The sequence below is a fragment of the Neolamprologus multifasciatus genome, chromosome 15, assembly GCF_963576455.1.
Source record: "Neolamprologus multifasciatus chromosome 15, fNeoMul1.2, whole genome shotgun sequence".
In the NCBI taxonomy this organism is placed as follows: domain Eukaryota; kingdom Metazoa; phylum Chordata; class Actinopteri; order Cichliformes; family Cichlidae; genus Neolamprologus; species Neolamprologus multifasciatus.
The window spans coordinates 17,768,918-17,789,502 of record NC_140453.1 but is presented as its reverse complement, the minus strand read 5'-3'; the positions used below and the strand labels follow the sequence as shown (position 1 = coordinate 17,789,502).

Sequence of the window (20,585 nt, the reverse complement as noted above, 5' to 3'; positions counted from 1 at the left end):
ATAGCAGCTGTACTCTTATCACTCAGTGCCAATGACAAACCCTAGTATGACCTTATACAACCTCAGCTAAGAGTTTTACTAGCCTCGCTGTATTTCTTCCCAATCTCACTTAAATATGCCTTCACTGTGGGCAGCCTATTTAAAGAAAATGAGCAATTATTGTTTATTCATGCTTATCTAAGTGAAATAATGGCAATAGTTGCAGCCAAATACAATTTATAGCACTTTCCAAAGGTTTTTAATGAGTAAAGGGGATCACTGGCTTAAACTCAATCAATTTCTTTTATATACTGTAGGACTCGCATGGTAACTTTCAATTATCCTTTCATTTACTCTTTGTAATTGAATTGATGGAGTTGACCTCTAATCAGCTTTCTAAGGTCACACCTGTCAAGTGTCAAGTTGAGAGAATTGATTAAAGGATCACTTCAGTTTCTGATTAATTGATTTTCTTTTCTTGTGGAAAGGATCTCTTCCACAAACACAGGACATATGAAGGAGACCCGTTTCAACATTAATGAGTCTTGAAAGCCGGAAGTTGCTTGAGTTCCATACACGTTATTTTTAAAATTGTGTGTGAGGAAAATCTTAAACTGTATAACTGTATAAATGTAACTGTAGCATAAAATCAATCAGCATAAAAATCAGCCAGAATTGGGCACAGAGCAGTTTTTTCCATTTTTCTTTGCTCTCAATGCCTCAATGAAAAGACTGGTACAAAAAGGGCATTAACCCTGATAATACTTTGTAGTGCCTCCTTTGGACACCACAGTAACTATGATCCATCCAAGAATAGATGATGGACACAAGACCTTAAGGAGCTATACAGTATATGTACAGTTAAATTAACTTCCCAGTAATGCATTTCATAACTAGTTAGAAAGCTAAGCTGAGGACTATGCATATCCATCTGTTTAGCTAAAGTGCACCATCTGCTTCTTCTAATGCAAACAGTGCTGGGAATATTCAAAATAATCAAGCTTTGCAAGACAATTTCTCAATTAACCTAAACAATTTTCCTGCTTTTGTGTTCTGTTCATATCAAAGCATACCTAATATATCACTGTATATTTGCGTCTTTGGGATCATGTCCTGTTCCATGACTCAATTTATCTGTCAGATAAATGGCCTTATTTTTCTTTTCAATTTACTCACAACACACATTTTATTTATAGAATAGTCACAAATGGAAAGAAAAGGCACTGATTTATGTCAAGTAAGATAGTTAAGACTCATCTCTCTGTCTTGTACTGTGCATGGATCAATTATGCTTACTTTATTTTCCTTTTTTTCACCTACTTAGGAAGAAAAAACCTGAATGGCTCAGTGTTGGATGATTAATATCACCTATCAATGTTATCAGCGACCATGTAGACATGGTCGCTGATAACATAAATCCAGGGTATGATTTACAATGAAAATGACCATACACTGTCAGACAGTTTTAAGGGCGTGTAGGAAATATTACCTTAACCCAAAAAATTCCTTTAACAGAACACCAAGCCTCTACATGCTTTAACTGAGCTGTTCACTCACTTATTAAGAGGTGCAACACATCATTTCAATGTGGAGAAATTTGCAGCTGTAAACCATTTTTTCACGCCCCCTGTTTTGTGACTGAGACGTGAATCAGAGGTCCTCACTGAGTTAGTCTGAGCATGATTAAGGTGGCCACTTTCCTCCCTGCATTATGTCTAAAACACACAGTCTGGCTCATCTATACTTGCCATGGCTCAAGGCAGCATATTTCCATGACATGCCCAAACCAAACCTGGAATGTGTGATATTACACAGTCACGCATTCATTATCTCATTATTCACTCTAAACCATTTGCGTCAAGACTGAGTCATATAGGAGTGTCAAAATGAAAAGATCAGCAAAACCTCACAATGGGTCGGTTTCCTTTTTAAAAATGTGTTTTTCCATCACAAAAATCTAAACAGAAACACTCCTACTTACCTTCACATGGATGTCAGTGAAACCCTTTTTAACCCGTTCTTTATTAGAAATAGCCTTCCTTCATTAGGTTTTTCAAAGGGTTTTTTGGGACATTAACACTGACCTATGAATCATTCGAGCATAAATCGGCCATGCATTGTCTTCCACAGAGCCTGGACTACAATGTTATTGAAGCAGAGTGGGATCATCTTGACACAGAATGGGAAAAAAAGGCAATCAACATCCAAAGAGGAGCTTTGAATGTCCTTCAAGAAGCCTGGAGAACTATTTCTGAAGACTGCTTAAAGAAATGACAAAAAAGCTTTCCTAAGAGAGTTCAAGCTGTGCTGATGGATAAAAGGATAAAAGTTGGCATAATAAGCATGTGCTTCAGCCAGTACCTTTTTGATTAGCCTTACTTTCTTCCTTTGTGGTAAATCTTTCTTCTTTATTCATTGAGAGATTTGAATGCTAACCAATAAAATAAAAATAGAAAAAGTGGTCAAACCAAATACTGACTTTCAAGCCTATTAGAAATATACAAAGTATTTATACTGTATTTTCATGTGTGTTTGTACGTTTCAATAAATCTCTGTACCTATTTCCAGTTTTCCTATCAGAATTTAAAGAAATGAGGGGTTGCTCAAGATATTTGCATAATACTGTAGATGACATAAGCTGGTGCAGAATGGTAGTAATTAGGGGTGGGTTTTTATAATCGATTTATCGATTAAAATCGATTCTGGCTTGGATTACGTAAAATCGATTCATTAAAATCCTGAATCGATTTTTTAATATAAATTTATTTTGCCCGAAATGCCAGAATCTCAGGTGAAATCTCACAAAACTTCAACAACCACCAAACAGCTAAAACAGTAAATGAGAGCAGGAACACGGATTCTGCGCAAAGACTTAAACACACAGCGCAGCCCGCGGATCAGAATCAGATGTCGAATTTCTCACAGTCGGGGCTGAAAGCCGACAGCCCGCTGATTCTGATCTGTCGGCGGGTCCGCGCTTTGTGTTCACGCCCTTTATGCGCTGATTGTAAAGCTGTTAGTTTGATGTCTCTCCAAACAATATTGACCGAACCAGCAGCAAAAGAAGATCCAAACTATTCACTCTTACTTTTACTGTTTTGCTTCTACCATGATGCACAGCTCTCTCTCCCCCTCTCTCTCTCTGTATGGTTTTCTGCATTATTCGCTTGCTTGTTACGCACAAGTCTACCTTTGTTTACAGCGCTATCGGCCGACTTTTTTTTTCTTTCCGTTTTATATACTTCCGAAAAGAAAACCTAATTTCTGCCGTTCAATGCTGAACAAATTTAAACTTTTTAAAATTATGCAAAATGCAAAATGCTTAGCCGTGTCTCTAATAAAACCGCTGTAACTTCAGAGGTAATGTTCATATGTTGATTAATGGTTTTCTTTCGTTTTTGATGTACTGCAGAATATTTTTATAAAATCCCAGGCCAGGAAAAATCACCTTCATGTGTTTCTGTGTTTTATCTTCAGCTATTTTGACACAAAGGCATCTGCTGTGACGCTCACACCTTTGATAAAGTCTTGCGTGTGTCAGCTTCCTTTTTATAGATACAAAAATATGTAAATGTACTAATCTGAATTATAATATTTCTGACTGTCAAAATTTCCCATATTCAAATCGAAGTGAATCGAATCGAATTAAATCGAATCGTGGATCGAATCGATTCTGGACCTTGTGAATCGGAATTGAATCATTCTAGAAATCAGTGACGATACCCAGCCCTAGTAGTAATGTACAGTGTAATTTGAGGAGCATAAAAAATCCTCTTATGTCTAATTATGTTCACAGTTCATATTTTATGAGGAACATAAATCATCACCATGAAAGAATAATAAAATAACATATAAAATAAACCCCTAAAGGTAATAATTCATGGAATTACTGCCCACAGGTAGAAACCAAAACTAAAGCAGAGGAATAGTCAGTGTTAGCTTACATGAACTGAGCCGAGAAACAGGAGTGAACCGAAACCAAAATCTCAACTTGTAATATGCACGTTAGGACAAGCAGCCTATACTTACAGCCAGTGATATAAAACTCTGGTGGCTGACATCTCAACACAAAGTTTGAAGTATCTTTGGCAGAACAGTTACAGTGGGGCAAAAAAGTATTTAGTCAGCCACCGATTGTGCAAGTTCCCCCACTTAAAATGATGACAGAGGTCAGTAATTTGCACCAGAGGTACACTTCAACTGTGAGAGACAGAATGTGAAAAAAAAATCCATGAATTCACATGGTAGGATTTGTAAAGAATTTATTCGTAAATCAGGGTGGAAAATAAGTATTTGGTCACCTCAAACAAGGAAAATCCCTGGCTCTCACAGACCTGTAACGTCTTCTGTAAGAAGCTTTTCTGTCCCCCACTCGTTACCTGTATGAATGGTACCTGTTTGACCTCATCATCTGTATAAAAGACACCTGTCCACAGCCTCAACCAGTCAGACTCCAAACTCCGCCATGGCCAAGACCTAAGAGCTTTCGAAGGACACCAGGAAAAGCATTGTAGACCTGCACCAGACTGGGAAGAGTGAATCTACAATAGGCAAGCAGCTTGGTGTGAAAAAATCAACTGTGGGAGCAATCATCAGAAAATGGAAGACATACAAGACCACTGATAATCTCCCTCGATCTGGGGCTCCACGCAAGATCTCATCCCGTGGGGTCAAAATGATCATGAGAATGGTGAGCAAAGATCCCAGAACCACACGGGGGGACCTGGTGAATGACCTGCAGAGAGCTGGGACCAAAGTAACAAAGGTCACCATCAGTAACACACTACAACGGCAGGGAATCAAATCCCGCAGTGCCAGACGTGTTCCGCTGCTGAAGCCAGTGCATGTCCAGGCCCGTCTGAAGTTTGCCAGAGAGCACATGGATGATACAGCAGAGGATTGGGAGAATGTCATGTGGTCAGATGAAACCAAAGTAGAACTTTTTGGTATAAACTCAACTCGTCGTGTTTGGAGGAAGAAGAATACTGAGTTGCATCCCAAGAACACCATACCTACTGTGAAGCATGGGGGTGGAAACATCATGCTATGGGGCTGTTTTTCTGCCAAGGGGACAGGACGACTGATCCGTGTTAAGGACAGAATGAATGGGGCCAAGTATCGTGAGATTTTGAGCCAAAACCTCCTTCCATCAGTGAGAACTTTGAAGATGAAACGAGGCTGGGTCTTCCAACATGACAATGATCCAAAACACACCGCCCGGGCAACAAAGGAGTGGCTCCGTAAGAAGCATTTGAAAGTCCTGGAGTGGCCTAGCCAGTCTCCAGACCTCAACCCCATAGAAAATCTGTGGCGGGAGTTGAAAGTCCATGTTGCTCGGCGACAGCCCCAAAACATCACTGCTCTTGAGAAGATCTGCATGGAGGAATGGGCCAAAATACCAGCTACTGTGTGTGCAAACCTGGTAAAGACCTATAGTAAACGTTTGACCTCTGTTATTGCCAACAAAGGTTATGTTACAAAGTATTGAGTTGTATTTTTGTTATTGACCAAATACTTATTTTCCACCCTGATTTATGAATAAATTCTTTACAAATCCTACCATGTGAATTCATGGATTTTTTTTTTTTTCACATTCTGTCTCTCACAGTTGAAGTGTACCTCTGGTGCAAATTACTGACCTCTGTCATCATTTTAAGTGGGGGAACTTGCACAATCGGTGGCTGACTAAATACTTTTTTGCCCCACTGTACCTTTAAAATGAGTCATAAATATTTAATAGCAAGCTCCAAGCTTTTGTAGCTGCAAGCTACGGGTACTATTAGGCTACTAGCTAAAGTTAGCTAATGAAGAGTGTATATGTTACAGCAATGATAAGGTTCAATTAAGGTTCAAATCCACCACAAATAAAACTCTTTTGCTCAACATCACACTTAAAGCATGTGAACAAAGTGTACTTGAATTCCAAAATATAAGTTTATGTTCTGTAGAGATATATATCTACGATAAATTATGTAGTATTATAAAATTACAAAATTACTATGTAAAGTGAAATAAGTGTGTTAATGCTAAGGCTGTAAAGGTATAGGGAAATATTTCATTTCAATTGAGCTAACATTGCCCAAGTTGGCCTTGAACAGTTATTTCTAGATTTATTTACTAGAGGGCAATCTTGTGAATGAAATTGTTGGCAGATAATTTGGTCAATTTTGTGGTGAAGTTACAAGATAAAATAGAACAGCATTATAAAATGAGGTTGTATGATTCACAAGACCAATACCGCATGAAAAATAATTACACACACAACACACACTCAATCACTGACTAACCTAACATGTAAATCTTGAGGTTGTGGGAGGAAACTGGAATACCCATTGAGGACCCATTCACACACAGGGAGAACACATACTATTTTGCCAAAAGTATTCACTCACCTATGCAAATCATAGCATTCAGGTGTTCCAATCATTTTGATAGCCACAGTTGTATAAAATCAATACACTTGGCATGCAGACTGCTTCTACAAACAATTGTGAAAGAATGGGTCGCTCTCAAGAGCCATGATAGGATGCCTCTCGTGTATCCAGTTGTCCAATTGTGAATTTTTTTTGCTTCCACTGTCAACTGTTAGTGGTATTGTAACATAGTGGAAACAACTGGGAATGACAGCAACTATTAAAAATCAGTGGATATGGGGCACATAGTGCACAGAGGTTGCCAACCTTCTGCAGTGTCAATCACGATAGACCTCCAAACTTAATTTAGCCTTCAGATCAGCAGTGTGTAGAGAGGTTCATGGAATGGGTTTCCATGGCCAAGCAGCTGCATCCATGCCATACATCACACAATGCACAATGCAAAGCGTTGGATCCATCGATGAAAAGCCCTTCACCACTAGACTCCAGAGCAGTGGAGACGTATTCTTTGAAGTGAGAAATCACTTCGTTTTTTTTCGTCATCATACCAAGACATTTTGGATCATTTCATGGTCCTAGTTTCATGGGAACAGTTTGTCTATGGCCCAATATGACTGCCCTCCAGTGCAAAAAGAAAGGTACATAAAGACATGGATGAGGGAGTTTGGTGTAGAAGAACTTGACTGACCTCAACAGAGTTCTGACCTCACCCCGAGAGGGATGGACTAGAGTGGAGACTGCGAGCCAAGCCTTCTTGTCCAACATTAGTGTCTAACCTCACAAATGCACTGCGAAACCCCACAGAAAGCCTTCACAGAGGAGTTGAAGCTCTTGTAGCTGAAAAGGGTGGGCCGACATCATATCAAAGCCCACGGATTAAGAATGGGATTTCACTCAAGTTCATATGCGTGTGAAGGCAGACAAGCAAATACTTCTAGTGTAAAAACTTCTACACAGATAGGCCCCAGCCAGCAGGTTCAAATCCAGAACCTTGATGCTGTTAGGCAACCGTGTTAAATACTGCATAATCGCATCACTTCAGTTAGTTATTCATCAAATGGTTTTAAAACCTAGCAAAAAGTAAGGAAATTTGTGTTTGATTGATTATTTCTTTGTGTTAAAATCCTTCTTGGCAGTTACTCTTATATGACTGGAAAGCCTATTTATTTCTCCTTAAATAGTGCTACATTTCTAAAGGAAAACAGCCAAGTTTAGTATGTGGGCTGTGCCCATTAAAAACTTGCCAAATCTTTTCTGCCGTTGCCCAAAAGCTTAGCTTGCTATTGGATGTTGTTTTGAGATTCTAGTAGCCCAGGTAAGGACAAGCAGGTGCCTGATTAGTGCAGCACCTGTGAGCAAGGACCCTGCTACAGTGGTCAAGTATACCACATTTGACTGAACTAGATCAGACCCCCATGCCATATACTCAGCCCACAAATACATTTTATATAAATGAATAACATAAACAATCGACCAAACACAAATTTCCTTCCATTTCTGGTAAGTTTAAATTGTAGCCTACAAGTATAATTTTGACTCTGTGTGGATTGGAGAAAATCCTAAATAAATTCAAACTTGTATCAGTGCAGAGCCACTAAAAGTTATCGTGACAATTCTGCCCATGATGAGTGTAGGTAAACTTGTGACCACAACAGTAAAAACATCACTATAGTGCTTCACTGTGTGTATTGCCAGTTACCTTTGAGTTTCGCTGCACTTTACATTATTGCAATTTGCTTATGAGTAGCTCCTGAGGGTGTTTTACACTCCCTGGTGTCTCTTGGGCTGGGAGAGGGGCAAATTAACCTTGCGTATCACTGCGCAGAGTGTAAGGTTACACTGCACACTGTCATTTGAGCATGTACAAACAGACATGCATGGAATATGTGGAGGCAAATATTGCAAAATCTCAAAAAAGCACAGCCCTGACCATAAGTGTTTCCATCTTCATCTTCGTATAAATGCGTGTGTAATGTATGCACTTTGTTTTTCACCACCAGTTGCTAAAGAACACGTTTAAACCAGAGGTATCAATTTATGAGCATGCATGTACAAGAGTGGCTGCCGACTGTGGTAGGGAAGTAGATTAAAATTCACAGTTTGTTTATCCTCTTTTGGCCTCTTGATCTTTCCTTTGACCCTGCAAAATCCAGCATGTTTGTTTTGAATTGCTTCCATGGTTGTGAAGAAGAATGATTTACATTTAAATATCTATGTACACACACCCAGAGGACAAGTAACATTGTTTTTGAGACTAGGTAGCTAGTCTATCTCTCAGTGTTGTTTAGAGCTAAAAAACTATTAGTCAATAAATAGAATTTTAATCAATCAAAAGTGAGATTTTTTTATTATCACTGCTTAAAAACAAAACAAAACAAAAACAAATTACTCCATAAAATCCTTTTGTTATATTTTTATTTTTATATATTTAATGAATTTGAAATAATGATCATCAGACTGATCAATATTAGAAATAGTTATAATTAAGAATCAGTTTAAATTTCAGTGATTAAACCTCTGTCTGTGTTGCATTATCTATTTGTCTCAGTGTAAATGCTAGGTTTAGCCACAAATCATTTAATTTTCATCTTAATCTTTGTTTATTTAGATGCATGGCATTCATACACACACACACACACACACACATCGAACAGCTGTCCCAGAAAAGCTGCTATGGATCTCTGTTGCACTCCTGCAGCCCCAGCCATCTCCTCCTCTCTGCCAAGACTGTGCCCTCCCCGCCTTCTGGTGCAGAGGGTACGTGTCGGGGTTTCTGCAGTGCCAGAAGAGACCTGCAGTGCCAGTAAACACACCACTCCCCCAGCACACATACACAGTCTCAGTCAGTACACTGTTGCTTGTTTCCCTGCCTTAAACAACCCACAGTGCCAGCTGCAACCCCGCTGTCCACTAGCACGTGCCAGCTTGATGTCCAATAAGGGCTACGTTCAGCGTGTGTACGTGTGAGCAGACCTTATGTGTGTATGTGTGTTTAAAGGGACGAGGGGCTTAGCCTTAAATCCTGTCACCCAGCTGCCTCTACAGTCAGATGGTCCCAAAGACCCACATCAACAGATGTACAGAGCAGCTACAGCGAGCAGAGCAAACAGCAAAAAATACCATCTCAGACTTAGTCAGTCTGCCTGTGTGTGCAGAGGGAGTATGTGTCTATAAAAGAGTGTACAACCTCCTCTAAATTAATGAAGCAAAGCAGTCGTGACCTTTAATATTTAGCTGTTTATGTCCCTTGTGAATCCTTTCAGCCATTTTGAGCTGTCTGTAGTAGTACTACTACTACGTGTTTACAAATGCAGCACTGAAATGTCCTTGGCTGTTGTGGAGAGCCACTTTTGGAATCTGGTGTCAGTTTCCTGATGCAGTCTGGGGTATGTGGGGGGAATTGATGCCAACAGTCGCAAAAGCAACTTGGCATCACACTCCTACTTCCTTGTACCAAGCAACAGCAATAAATAAATATTGGTATGCTTCCAGATTAGACTTAAAATTTTGATGTTGGCATTAAAAGCAGAAACAGATTAAATGTAGGTCAAGCAAATAACGTTTTACAGAGCATATTGTAAAAGCTCTCTAATGGCAAATTTGTGATTCAGAATGCTGGACTATATACATAACAGACTTAATCAGACTAGATTAAAAAAAATTAGTTTCCTGTTAACCTAACCTTTTCCCAGCTAGAACAAAGCTACAACTAAGTGCATGTAAGTAGAGTGACAAATGCCACATGGCTAAATTTTTTACAGCATGTGTGATGCCGTCATTGATCTCACAGTTCTTAGCTGGGACTCTTATGGCTTTGAAAACGATGTAAGTACAGAAGATCGAGTCAATCCAAGATTCCGTCAATATAACATGTGAAAAAAGCATAACAGTAAGAGCTACACAACATATGCATGCTTTAATAATAACCTCCACTCTTTAAGCTTCGGATTTTCCACAAGATATTGGAACCTAGTTGCACGGATTTGTTCTCAATCACCGCCCAAAGACGAAGAGAATGAATAAATCTTTAGCTCAATGACAGCTTCCCAGCTTTTGGATGGGGTCTTGGTTAGGCCTCTGAGAAGGCTAGTCAAGTTCTTCTAAACCAAATTGTGTTTTCTGTCATATATACACAGGGCAGAATGGAGAAGAAAGATGACTTTGAACATGGCGTAGCTGTTTTCACCAGAAGGGCTGATCTGAGTATTTCAGAAACTGCAAAGATTTTCCCCCAAAACCATCTCTAGTTTGTTCCAAAAAGAGAACATATCCACTGAGAGACAGTTCTCTGGGAGAAAATGCCTTGTTGAGACATACATACAAACACATGCAGAAAAGCACAACACAGCCAACCTTGAAGCGGATTGGCTACAGTAGCAAAGAACCACACTAGTTGTCACTCATATCAGCTAAGAATAGGAAACTAAGGCCAAAATTCACATGGGCTCACCATAATGACATTGACAGTGACACTCGGATGGTAGGGTCAGAAGTAAATAGCAATAAATAGCATGTGAGCATGGATTTATCCTGCCTTTTATCAACAGTTCAGCTTGGTTGTGGAGGTGGTTTAATGGACTGGAGGATATTGAGCATTATTTAATGTTACAGCCTATCTTGGTAATGTTGCTGACCACGTCCTTTAATTTGGGATCACAGTCTAGTCACAAAGTTAAAATAGTCTCAAACTGTTTTCTTGAACCAGTTTAGGTTCATTGTAGTCGAACTGCAGTCACTTTCAGATTGGTGAAGGCTTCCACAGCCACCAGATCTCAATGTAATAGAGCATCTTTGGGGTGTAGTGGAATGAGAGATTCACATCATGAATGTGCAGCTGACAAATACGCAGAAACTGTGTGATGCTATCATGTTAATATGAGCCAAAATCTCTAAGGAATGTTTTCAGCACCTTCATGCCATCACGTATAAAGACATTGCTCAAACCATACTGTGGTCCAAGCCTAGACTAGCAAGGTGTACGTAATAAAGTGTGATCTAGCTTGATGGTGCATGCATATGTTACACGTGACCAGAGAAAACAACTTATTTCATACAGAGAATAAACTGTACCAAGCCCTAACTGTATAAATTAAATATGGATTATTTTGAACTGTGAATTATCCAGAGATACTCCAGTCCAAGGGTAAAAATATGGAGATAGAAAGCATGATAGCCCCCCTTAAAGGACCTCATACAGAGCAGGAGGAGCATGGCCATGCTCAAACAAATTGTTTGTTTAGAGCACAAAGCAATAAATGCTGAGTCATACTACTAAAAGCAGCAAGAACTGCAGACAGTATTTCTGCAGAAATTAAACACCACATTCTGATATCGGTTACTCATGTCCACCAGATCTCTTTTACAGGATGTAATTATCCTAAGACCAGCCAAACCCTTCCTAAAACGATACAGTCATCTATATATTAATATATCCATAAACATAATCAGCTGACTTCCCTTCTCCCGCTATAACACCATCACTCCTACGAAACTGTAAGCTGATCTGGCTTTTCCGACAAAGGAAGGTCCCATTAGCACCAGCTGGGGCTACCCATGGGAACGAGGAGGAAAAAAGTTGTCCCACCCACACCACACACCATAACATTACTCATGAAACATTCACATCCTTATGTGGCCTGGACGATCACGCCAGTCTCCCATTGGCAGAGAAGAGATCGGCCCAGAGCAGGAGACAAGATTCTATTGGTGTGGTGCGAGCATGAGTGATGACAGGACGGCGGGGAGGCTGGCGAGGTTATTGGATCAATCGATCCAGGTCCTTCACAGACCACACAGATGAGGGCAAGGGCAAGTGCTGCCGAAATTCGGAAGATGGCAGTTCTGGGGTAAATGCTAGCAGTTACAGGTTGTATTGTGTCATTACAAATACAAATACATGCAGTTATTGAGCAGAAGTAAATTTAGTGAGCAGCTTATTTTGCCCACTTTGTGCTTTCATCTTTATCCCTGTGGACAAATATTGTAAAATCACAGGGTGAACTGCTCCCAAAAGAATTACTACTCAACTATTCAATAATTGGCCTCTGGGCAACCACTTTCAATCACAAGGCTCAGTTGGTTTGTATTCCAACTTTTAAGTTTCTATTTTAAATCTGACATCCTATCTGGATGGAACTAGTTAACGTGAATTTCTGTGTATACCGATGACTCCATCGTATTCCTATGTTATTGCCACCTTGTCCCCGTCTTTGAAACAACCATTTCAAGGGCAATGATTTCAGAGGTTCATTGTAGAATGACATACATCTTGGGTGTCCCACTATCTCCAATCAGCATTTTCTCTAGACTGACTGTAGTATAAGGCAAGATTTAATTTAAAAAAATAAAATACATTGACAAATCAGAATGTGTGTAATCGTTAAATGTTACTGCTCAATTTACACTGGCTGTTTTGGGGTGATTTTTGCACTGTAAACCAAATATTACAAGCGTAATCATGGTGTGTCAAAACTGCTTTAATAAATAGGTAGGATGATTATTTAAAACAATGAAACACCCTTTTTGCTTTGTACAAAATTAACGCATGTCCCTTGTACAATAAAATGTATACAATATGCATATTCAGCTTTTAACACCAGCAGTGATGCAGCTTTAATTGTTTATTTTGCTGTGTCCCATTTACAGAAATACAATGGCGTTTTGAGACAATGACATGATATGAAAAGGGGTAAAACTGTTTAAACAGAGTTGGTAACTTAAAACACATTTGCATGATGGCAAAGAAAAATCTGCATCTGCAAACATTGTTCCCTTCATTAAAGCCTTTAAACCAAGCTAATGCTAATGCAAGATGTCCACATTTGACCCAACATCCACATTCAGAACACTCTAAACTGCCAAGAGTGGACTGGTTTTTCTTTTGTTTTTAAACCATCCATCTCTGTTTTATTTTAGAAATCTCCATAACAGTAAAGTGACAGTAGTGCACTTTACTCAAGCGAATAAAGCACACCACAGTACACCACAAGATGTCTTACCTGCCTTAATAGTGGAACAACAACAACAACAAAAAGGAAAAAAAAAAAAAACCAACAACATAACACGACCACTGATAACACAAACAATGCATTGTTACATTAAGGCACCTGAAATAAAAGGGTTTGTGATGGGTTTATAAACGGTTTGGAAACTTGTTAAGGCTATAGTATTGGCAGCTTTAAAAAAAAGAAAAAGAAAGAAAAGAAAGACAAAAAAAAAAACAATGAAAAAGAAAGCAAAAGAGCGGTTTGACCATAATAGCAATATGATTTTCTCTACAGCACTTACAAATAAATAGCAAGTAAATCTTAGAGCTAACAACAGTTAAGAGCAAAATTAAAGCATTTATAGTACATTTTCCTACAAAATAAAACATCCAGGTTATGCTTCCTACTTCTAACTTTGCCAATTGTGTATACACCCCCCCCCCAAAAAAAACAACAACAAACAAAACACAAAGGGAAGCTAATATTGAGACTGCATGCTAGACTGAAAAAAAGCCAAAATAACATCTGTGAAAGTTATTCTATCACATAATGTAAAGGTGAAAAACAAAAAAACATCACTTTTTCTTTAATATTTCAAAACACATAATAACAACCCCCCCCCCCCAAAAAAAAAAAAAAAAAAAAAAAAAAAAAAAAAAAAAAAAGACAAACCATTTATAAACCCTTCATAAATTCCTTCATAGGTGGTACCTCATTGTAAATGTTCCTAACTCTTAACTGCGGGACTGAGTATTAAGTGTTATAAAACCTGCCTATTTGGACTGGCATTAAATAAAAGGAATGGCGTTGTAAAAAAAATAAAAATAATATTAATCATAATAATAATAATAAAAATGTGTGACTTGTCTTTTAAGTTACTTATTTCAAATATACACAGCGACTCCTTTAGTATTTACATGTATGTACAGAGTATTCATTTCTGCTTTGATCAAATACCTTGAATGGCATTGCTGTGAAATTGAAGTCTACATGTACACATATCCCTTTGAGATTTGAGAACAAGGAGGTCAAACTGGGCAGCGCAACTTGGAGCCTGAACGCAGCTCTTAGAAAGGCACTTGCTACCAACTCAAATACTGCAAAAAATCGTCAAACAGAGCTTTCAGCCAAGAAAACGAGACAGGAGAAAAGGAAAACAAACAAACAAAAACAAGGAAGGCCACATAGTAGGCACTGGGGTTTCTGCCCCCTCTTCCCCTCCAGGCCAAGTGTTTTTGGTAAGGCTGGCGTGTGACGGCCACAGGTGGGCAAAGCTGGAAGGAAACTAGAGCAAAGGGAGAGTTTCCCCTGTTACTGTTAATGCAACAACATGTCTCTATAAAACCCTTCCCTTTCTCTCCCTTTAATGTGTATCTGCCCCAACAGACACTGAACAGGAACCCACTGATAGTTTAACAAAATCATAATCATCTGTAAACAAAACAAACAAAAATAAAATCATTATACAGCCTGTTTTTTTCCTCAATCCATATCAGTGACTCACCATTTACCAACAAGTCCATAAACATAAATTGCAAGGAGCTTCTTTTGCCTCCTGAAATATCATTACATCTCAGCTCCTTCTGTGTACATGTAAAGGAAAATAAGGTAACAGAATGAAAAAAGGATGTTCACTGTGCTCTAGCCCTCCTGAATCAAAAATCACTTCAGGTGACAGTGACGAAAACATGAAAATGAAGCAAACAATGGCTTATATAAACAAAAAGCATTTTTTCCTTTCTGTCCAAAAATAGTCCAAACTAAAAATAGTCACTGCCTTGCAGCTTCTCTTGCTTCCACACTGCAACTCATTTGTTTATATATATATCTCATACACAATAGTCTCTGAGGTCTTTCTGACCAGTCAGGACCGCACTGACATTTTTCCAGCGGTTGTCTTTGGGACTGTAGCCTGGGGTCCGGTGGGGGGCTTTGAGGGGTGAACTGGAGCTGTGCATGGTGCAGATCACTCCTCCACTGGGCCGCACTGCAGTCTTAGAGTACTTATAAACTAGCTGCTTTCCCGCCTCTGCTCCACCGCACTCCTCCTCGAGCTCAAGCTCGCCTTCCGTCTCCTCCTCCTCCTCATCATACGTCCGACAGGAGGGGCCCATGAGCTTTTTGCGCTCCTGCTCAGCCTCCCTGTTGCTTTCTTTCAGCTGCTGCTGCTCCTGCTGACGTCGCACAACGATCCGCAGTGGCTCCCACTGGTTGTTGACGCTGTCGTCAGCGGCTGATCGGGAGGTCCTCTCGCGCTCTTTTCTCCGTTTGCGTGTCCACCAAACACATACAATGATGCAGAAGAGGCAGAGCAAACAAAAGGCGACACATAGTAGAGGCACCAGGTAATCTGTTGACATCAACATGGAAGGAAATTGTAGAAAAAGTAAAGTCAGTAGGAGTGCGACGTCAGCAATAACTAAAAATGGCTGGCCCTATGAAACCATTGTGGAACATTTGCGTTAATCATTCCTTACCCACTGATGGACGCATGACCTGGGTTTCCACTTTGACCTCAATGACTGCCAGCATTATGGTGCTATTGTGCCGCTTGGACAAGGTGCCCACAATGGCACTGGCTGTCTCCTGGATCAGACTGTGGTCAGGTAAATCCTCTGGATGGAAAGACTGAGAACCAAATCAAAAAGAAAGGAAGAGATAAGACACCATGAAGTCCCAACCAAACATCTTATTGAGTGTGCCACTTGGGTTGTATGGTAGGCACTGGCTGTTTGTGTATTTTAATGCCCCCACCCATAAATCTGTGTCAATCAAGCTTGGTAAAATCTCCAACATGAGCTAGAATAAGGTTGTTTTAGAAGGCAATGGAATAATCACCACTCTAATTCAATTTTACTTACTATAGCCACCTCTACAGCATCCTGATTTGAATGAGAGAGATCACAGAGAAGGAGAAGAGTGTGATCTCTTGCCAAGTGTCTAATATCAGGAAGATACCTCAGCTCAAAACAGATATTCTCCACTGTTGTTCCCTGTAGATATACACAAAAACCCAAAACGCATCAATCAGAAGCAACACAAAAGTAGTTTAAACGGTTCAAAGCGATATGTGGCTGATTACTCACCGGCGGTACTTTGTCTCTGTTGAAAACGAGTGTTATGCGGCCGCAGCTGTTGTCCAAATGGCCGCTGTTTGGCTGGCACTTGGTGGTTACATGTGGAGGTGGAGCTCCAACCATTGAACAAACCCCCCACTGATGACAAGGGGGGGAGAAGCAGGTGAAGTAGCTATGCTCCAGACATTCTTGTCCAGCTGGACAGGACTGGTCACGGCCCGATGACTCGAGCCGGCACGGACGGCGACCACACAGCACCTGGTGTCACAAGGTCAAAATATTCACTTAGACGTAAGACAACATTCGCATTGCCATTTCTTTCTTGCGTCACTTGTCACCATGTTAAAATATCATGTGGGAGTGTGACATATGAAAGCATTTTCATTCATGCTTCTGGAAATATTCTTACTCTGGACACACTTGAATTTAATATCCATTGTGATCTCAAAGACACAGAATGGAAAAGCTAATAACAGGACATCAATCAAGCCATCTAAAAATAGCACAAGTCCTGGAATCTGTTCAAAGGTGCGAAAGAAGAGTTCCTTGAAGGCTAAACTCTATTCATAGGCGGTTATTTAACTTTAGGGTCCAGGAATAATCTTAATCAGAATGCTGTTTTGATGGTAATTAAATCTCTTACCTTTGTACAATCCACCTTGCCATCGAGGCAATGGCAACTGTTGCACTCCTCCTCCCAGTGGCTGCCATGTGGAAACTGCAGCCCAGTATAGTGGCAAGTTTTCCCAATGCCTATGACTATAGATAGGAAGAAAGAACCATGATGCACTTATGGAACAGTTTTAAAATCTCCAGCTGTCCGCCTGCAGCTCTCCTCTCTGGTCCAAGCCCCTTGCAGTAGATAACGACATTCGTAATTGCATGTCATAACCAGACAGTGAAAGCCCTCAGCTTAAACCACTGTGCCACTGCAACACTTTTTGTTTTTAAGATACTCCATGGTTTTAGCCAATAATGTAAATCTAAAGGAGGTGATTTCATCCTGAAATCACTTAAATTTGAGCGTGCTTACACTCTTGGCATCTGGCTCCTCTTCTTCCACGCGGACAGATGCATCGGAAACTATTGATCTCATCCACACAGGTGGCTCCATAGGCACAGGGTGAAGACTGGCACTCGTTTATGTCTAAACAAAGAGGAAAAACACCAAAATTTAAGACAAAATGTTAAACCATTAGTTAGGTCTACGAGTTGTCCAAGCTCCCTGAAAGTTGATGTTTTAAGTACTTTAAGCTACTGGGAAAAAGTTGACATCTTAAAACAAGACGTGGCCTTCTTATGCCTTTTTTTGCAACCAGTCACCATTGGCTGTGCATTGTTAAATAAATATTGTTCTACAGACAAAGGTAATTCAAAAAGATAGAAAATAACTATAAGTCACATTTTCCCCCGCTCACAATCATATCTATCTATCTATTGCATTTGATGCTTTAGGAAAAAAAAAAACCAACAAACAAAAACCGGCCCCCACCCTGAAAACAGCCAGTCAAAACTAATAACTTCCAAAAAGTGCAAAATAAAAATCACAAAGCCTCGCCTCCCGTGTCAGTGGGAACCTCCAAGCCATTGTCACCCAGATTTCACATGAACATGTCTGAATGAGAATTTTCAAATTTAAGCCCCAGAAAAAACGTGAAGGCTATCCGTCCAAAACAAAGGAGCAGAAAAGAAGAATTTCGGGGTCACTGGGTTATTTGTCTTCAATGTGTGAATATGTGACTGTGTGAGTACGGAGGAGGGATGACCTTTGACCCCCCAAGGCGTTAAAGGACTAAGAGAAAGTGAGAGGGGTCTGTCTCGGTCTCACATTTAGGTGTCAATACAGCCATCTTTTTCCACGCCCTATACTTTTTTCCACCCCTTGTTCCATGTAGCAATCCTCTTAATCATGTTCTCATCAGGAATATCATTGCGGTTGGTTTTAGCCATCACATCCAAAATCTGTTCATCATAACCTCAACTCACTGATTCTGCAGTCAGGTCCGGCGAAACCGGGGGCGCACTCGCACCGGAACCAGTTGACTCCGTCCACGCAGATCCCACCATTGTAACTGAGGGAGCAAAGAAACTGACAGATGAGACCGTACATCCTTTCCAGCTACAACAAAGTACATCGATTGTGTGCCTTTGTGGGGGGGTGGGGGGTGTCACAAGACTCAGTTCAACCCATCAATACAAGCCTCCACCTTTCAAATGCTAATAGGTGTGTCCAGTCCCTCCCCTCCTCTCATCAGGCCTTCTTCCATTCCTCCTCAAAGCCAAGCTTCCCCCCAGGTCGCACGGAAAGAATGGACACGTACACCCCCCCTCTGCCATTCTACCCCCCACCTGCATTCACCACAGGGTAGGTGGGACTCTTGTCCTCCCCACAAAACTCCCACTTCTCACTGTCCTATTCAATATTTGAGCCCCCTCCTCTGCGAGATGCCCCTTTGAGGCTTGATTTAAGGACAACTTCCACTGCTTTAGTGGCCCTTCACCCCTCTAGCCTGTAAGGTCTGAGTAAAGCGTGGAGATGAAGGAGCCAGGGAGGTGTGCAAAGAAAGAAAAATGTTACATACCATGGATGAGGGTCGCAGTCGTTTGTATCTGTAGAAGAAAAGAAAAAGTAATATATCATCTTTGTTGCATAAGTGTGGCATGCTGCCCCCCACATCTGAATTGACCGAAGTCTATTATTTATATGCATGTAATGCAGCAATAATCCCAGCCTAATAAGATCATGGGTTTCAAGTTTTTGTTACTTGCAAACTTTGTAATAAAACTTAAATGTCCCATTGCAACAGATTTCACCTCTACTTCAAAAACAGTACACCCAACACAGAATTATGGTGATTTTACTGTCAGTTATATTTAAAGTTATACAGTAAAACTAACTTTGTCCACAGGTGGGGCCTTCCCAGCCCTCTTTACAGATGCAGGTGAAGGTATCGCCTCCTCCCACACAAGTCCCTCCGTTAGAGCAAGGACTGGAGGCGCATGTGCTGTTCTTAGCTATGGAAAGAGAGAGTGAGTCACGAGGTGCCCTAGACTGTCAAAACCCAAAAGAGCAACACATACACAGGTATATAATTCCAAGCAGTGGAGCAAGTGGGTGATACTAAACTACCGGGAATAAGGTTACAGGTTTCCTACACATTATAAACTTACCGTACAGTCCCTATAGACAGTTATTTTATGTTCTACCAGCCTGTATTTATCATCATTTTACTATTTTTTTTAGCAACAGGCTTGAATAATTACTTGTTACCTGAGTGTTTGTGAAAGGCAAGGTAATTTGGGACATGCTTGTCCCACTAATTCCAGCTAGCCTTTAAATTAGCTAAAAGTAAGCTCTCAGGGAGGTCCTCCTTGGAAGGCTAATACCATATTGGATTGTCTGAATCATCCACTCCATATGGCGGTGTAGCTTCTGCCCTCAGGTTATCATGTAAGGTCAACCGTTTGGTCTCTCATGAGTGCTATTCAGATATTTATAATGGGTTCTATTCTGCAGAAAAATGGGTACTTTGCTCACTTGTTATGAATTTTCATGTCCCACTTTTTTTTTTTTAAATGCTAAACTGCTGATGCCATTGTGTTTGTCATGTTTACTGTTTCTATATGAACTCAAAAGTAACCTAGAAAAGCAGGACCGTCACCAGAATCCAAAACATTAAACGATTAAAACATTTGCCAACTTTCTCGTCAACCTAAAGCTGGCTCACCGATCAGACAGGATTAAACTGCTGAAATGCGACACCAACAATGGAAGCCGGTCAGAGGTGGCTGTTCTAAGAGTTATGTGGTTATTAAAAGACACGCCAAGTCTTGCAAATTTACAGCAATCACTGTAGCCTGTTTTACTCTGAATCTAACCAATCGAGACTAACACAGCTGGTTGTTTCTCAGTTCTTTTCAAGAAGTGAAGGGGGTATAAGACTGCATGACATTTCTTTAAGGAAGGGCCAACAGACATCCCGTCTATTACTCCAAGTTTGCCCACCATAAGGTTTATGAGTGAAAGACGATCATGATCCGTCTCCTACACTTAGTTTTAAAATACAATAATGTCAGTAATATAAAGCATCAGAAAAGTTTCTGATAAACTCTGAATACATCTTACAAGTGGATGTTTCCTGTCAATTTGTGACAGTTTCTTATTAACA

General features: G+C 40.2%; 1 protein-coding gene and 1 long non-coding RNA gene across 3 annotated transcripts in view; one reads left to right on the top strand and one right to left on the bottom strand.

Moving 5' to 3' along the window:
• The window catches only part of LOC146501882 (uncharacterized), a 230,233-nt gene that overhangs the window by 73,305 nt on the left and 136,343 nt on the right, over window positions 1-20,585 (top strand). The gene's annotated exons all lie outside the window — the stretch shown is intronic.
• The window catches only part of jag2b (jagged canonical Notch ligand 2b), a 43,867-nt gene continuing 36,216 nt past the window's right edge, over window positions 12,935-20,585 (bottom strand). For both annotated transcript variants that reach the window (XM_085132635.1, XM_085132634.1), the window contains 9 exons: window positions 19,315-19,431; window positions 18,999-19,026; window positions 18,403-18,488; window positions 17,450-17,563; window positions 17,060-17,175; window positions 16,426-16,674; window positions 16,201-16,332; window positions 15,817-15,967; window positions 12,935-15,689 (listed from right to left, as the gene is read on the bottom strand). In XM_085132635.1, the coding sequence (XP_084988761.1) occupies window positions 15,169-15,689; window positions 15,817-15,967; window positions 16,201-16,332; window positions 16,426-16,674; window positions 17,060-17,175; window positions 17,450-17,563; window positions 18,403-18,488; window positions 18,999-19,026; window positions 19,315-19,431 (1,514 nt within the window). In that variant the 3' untranslated portion in view covers window positions 12,935-15,168. The remainder of the gene's footprint in view (window positions 15,690-15,816; window positions 15,968-16,200; window positions 16,333-16,425; window positions 16,675-17,059; window positions 17,176-17,449; window positions 17,564-18,402; window positions 18,489-18,998; window positions 19,027-19,314; window positions 19,432-20,585) is intronic.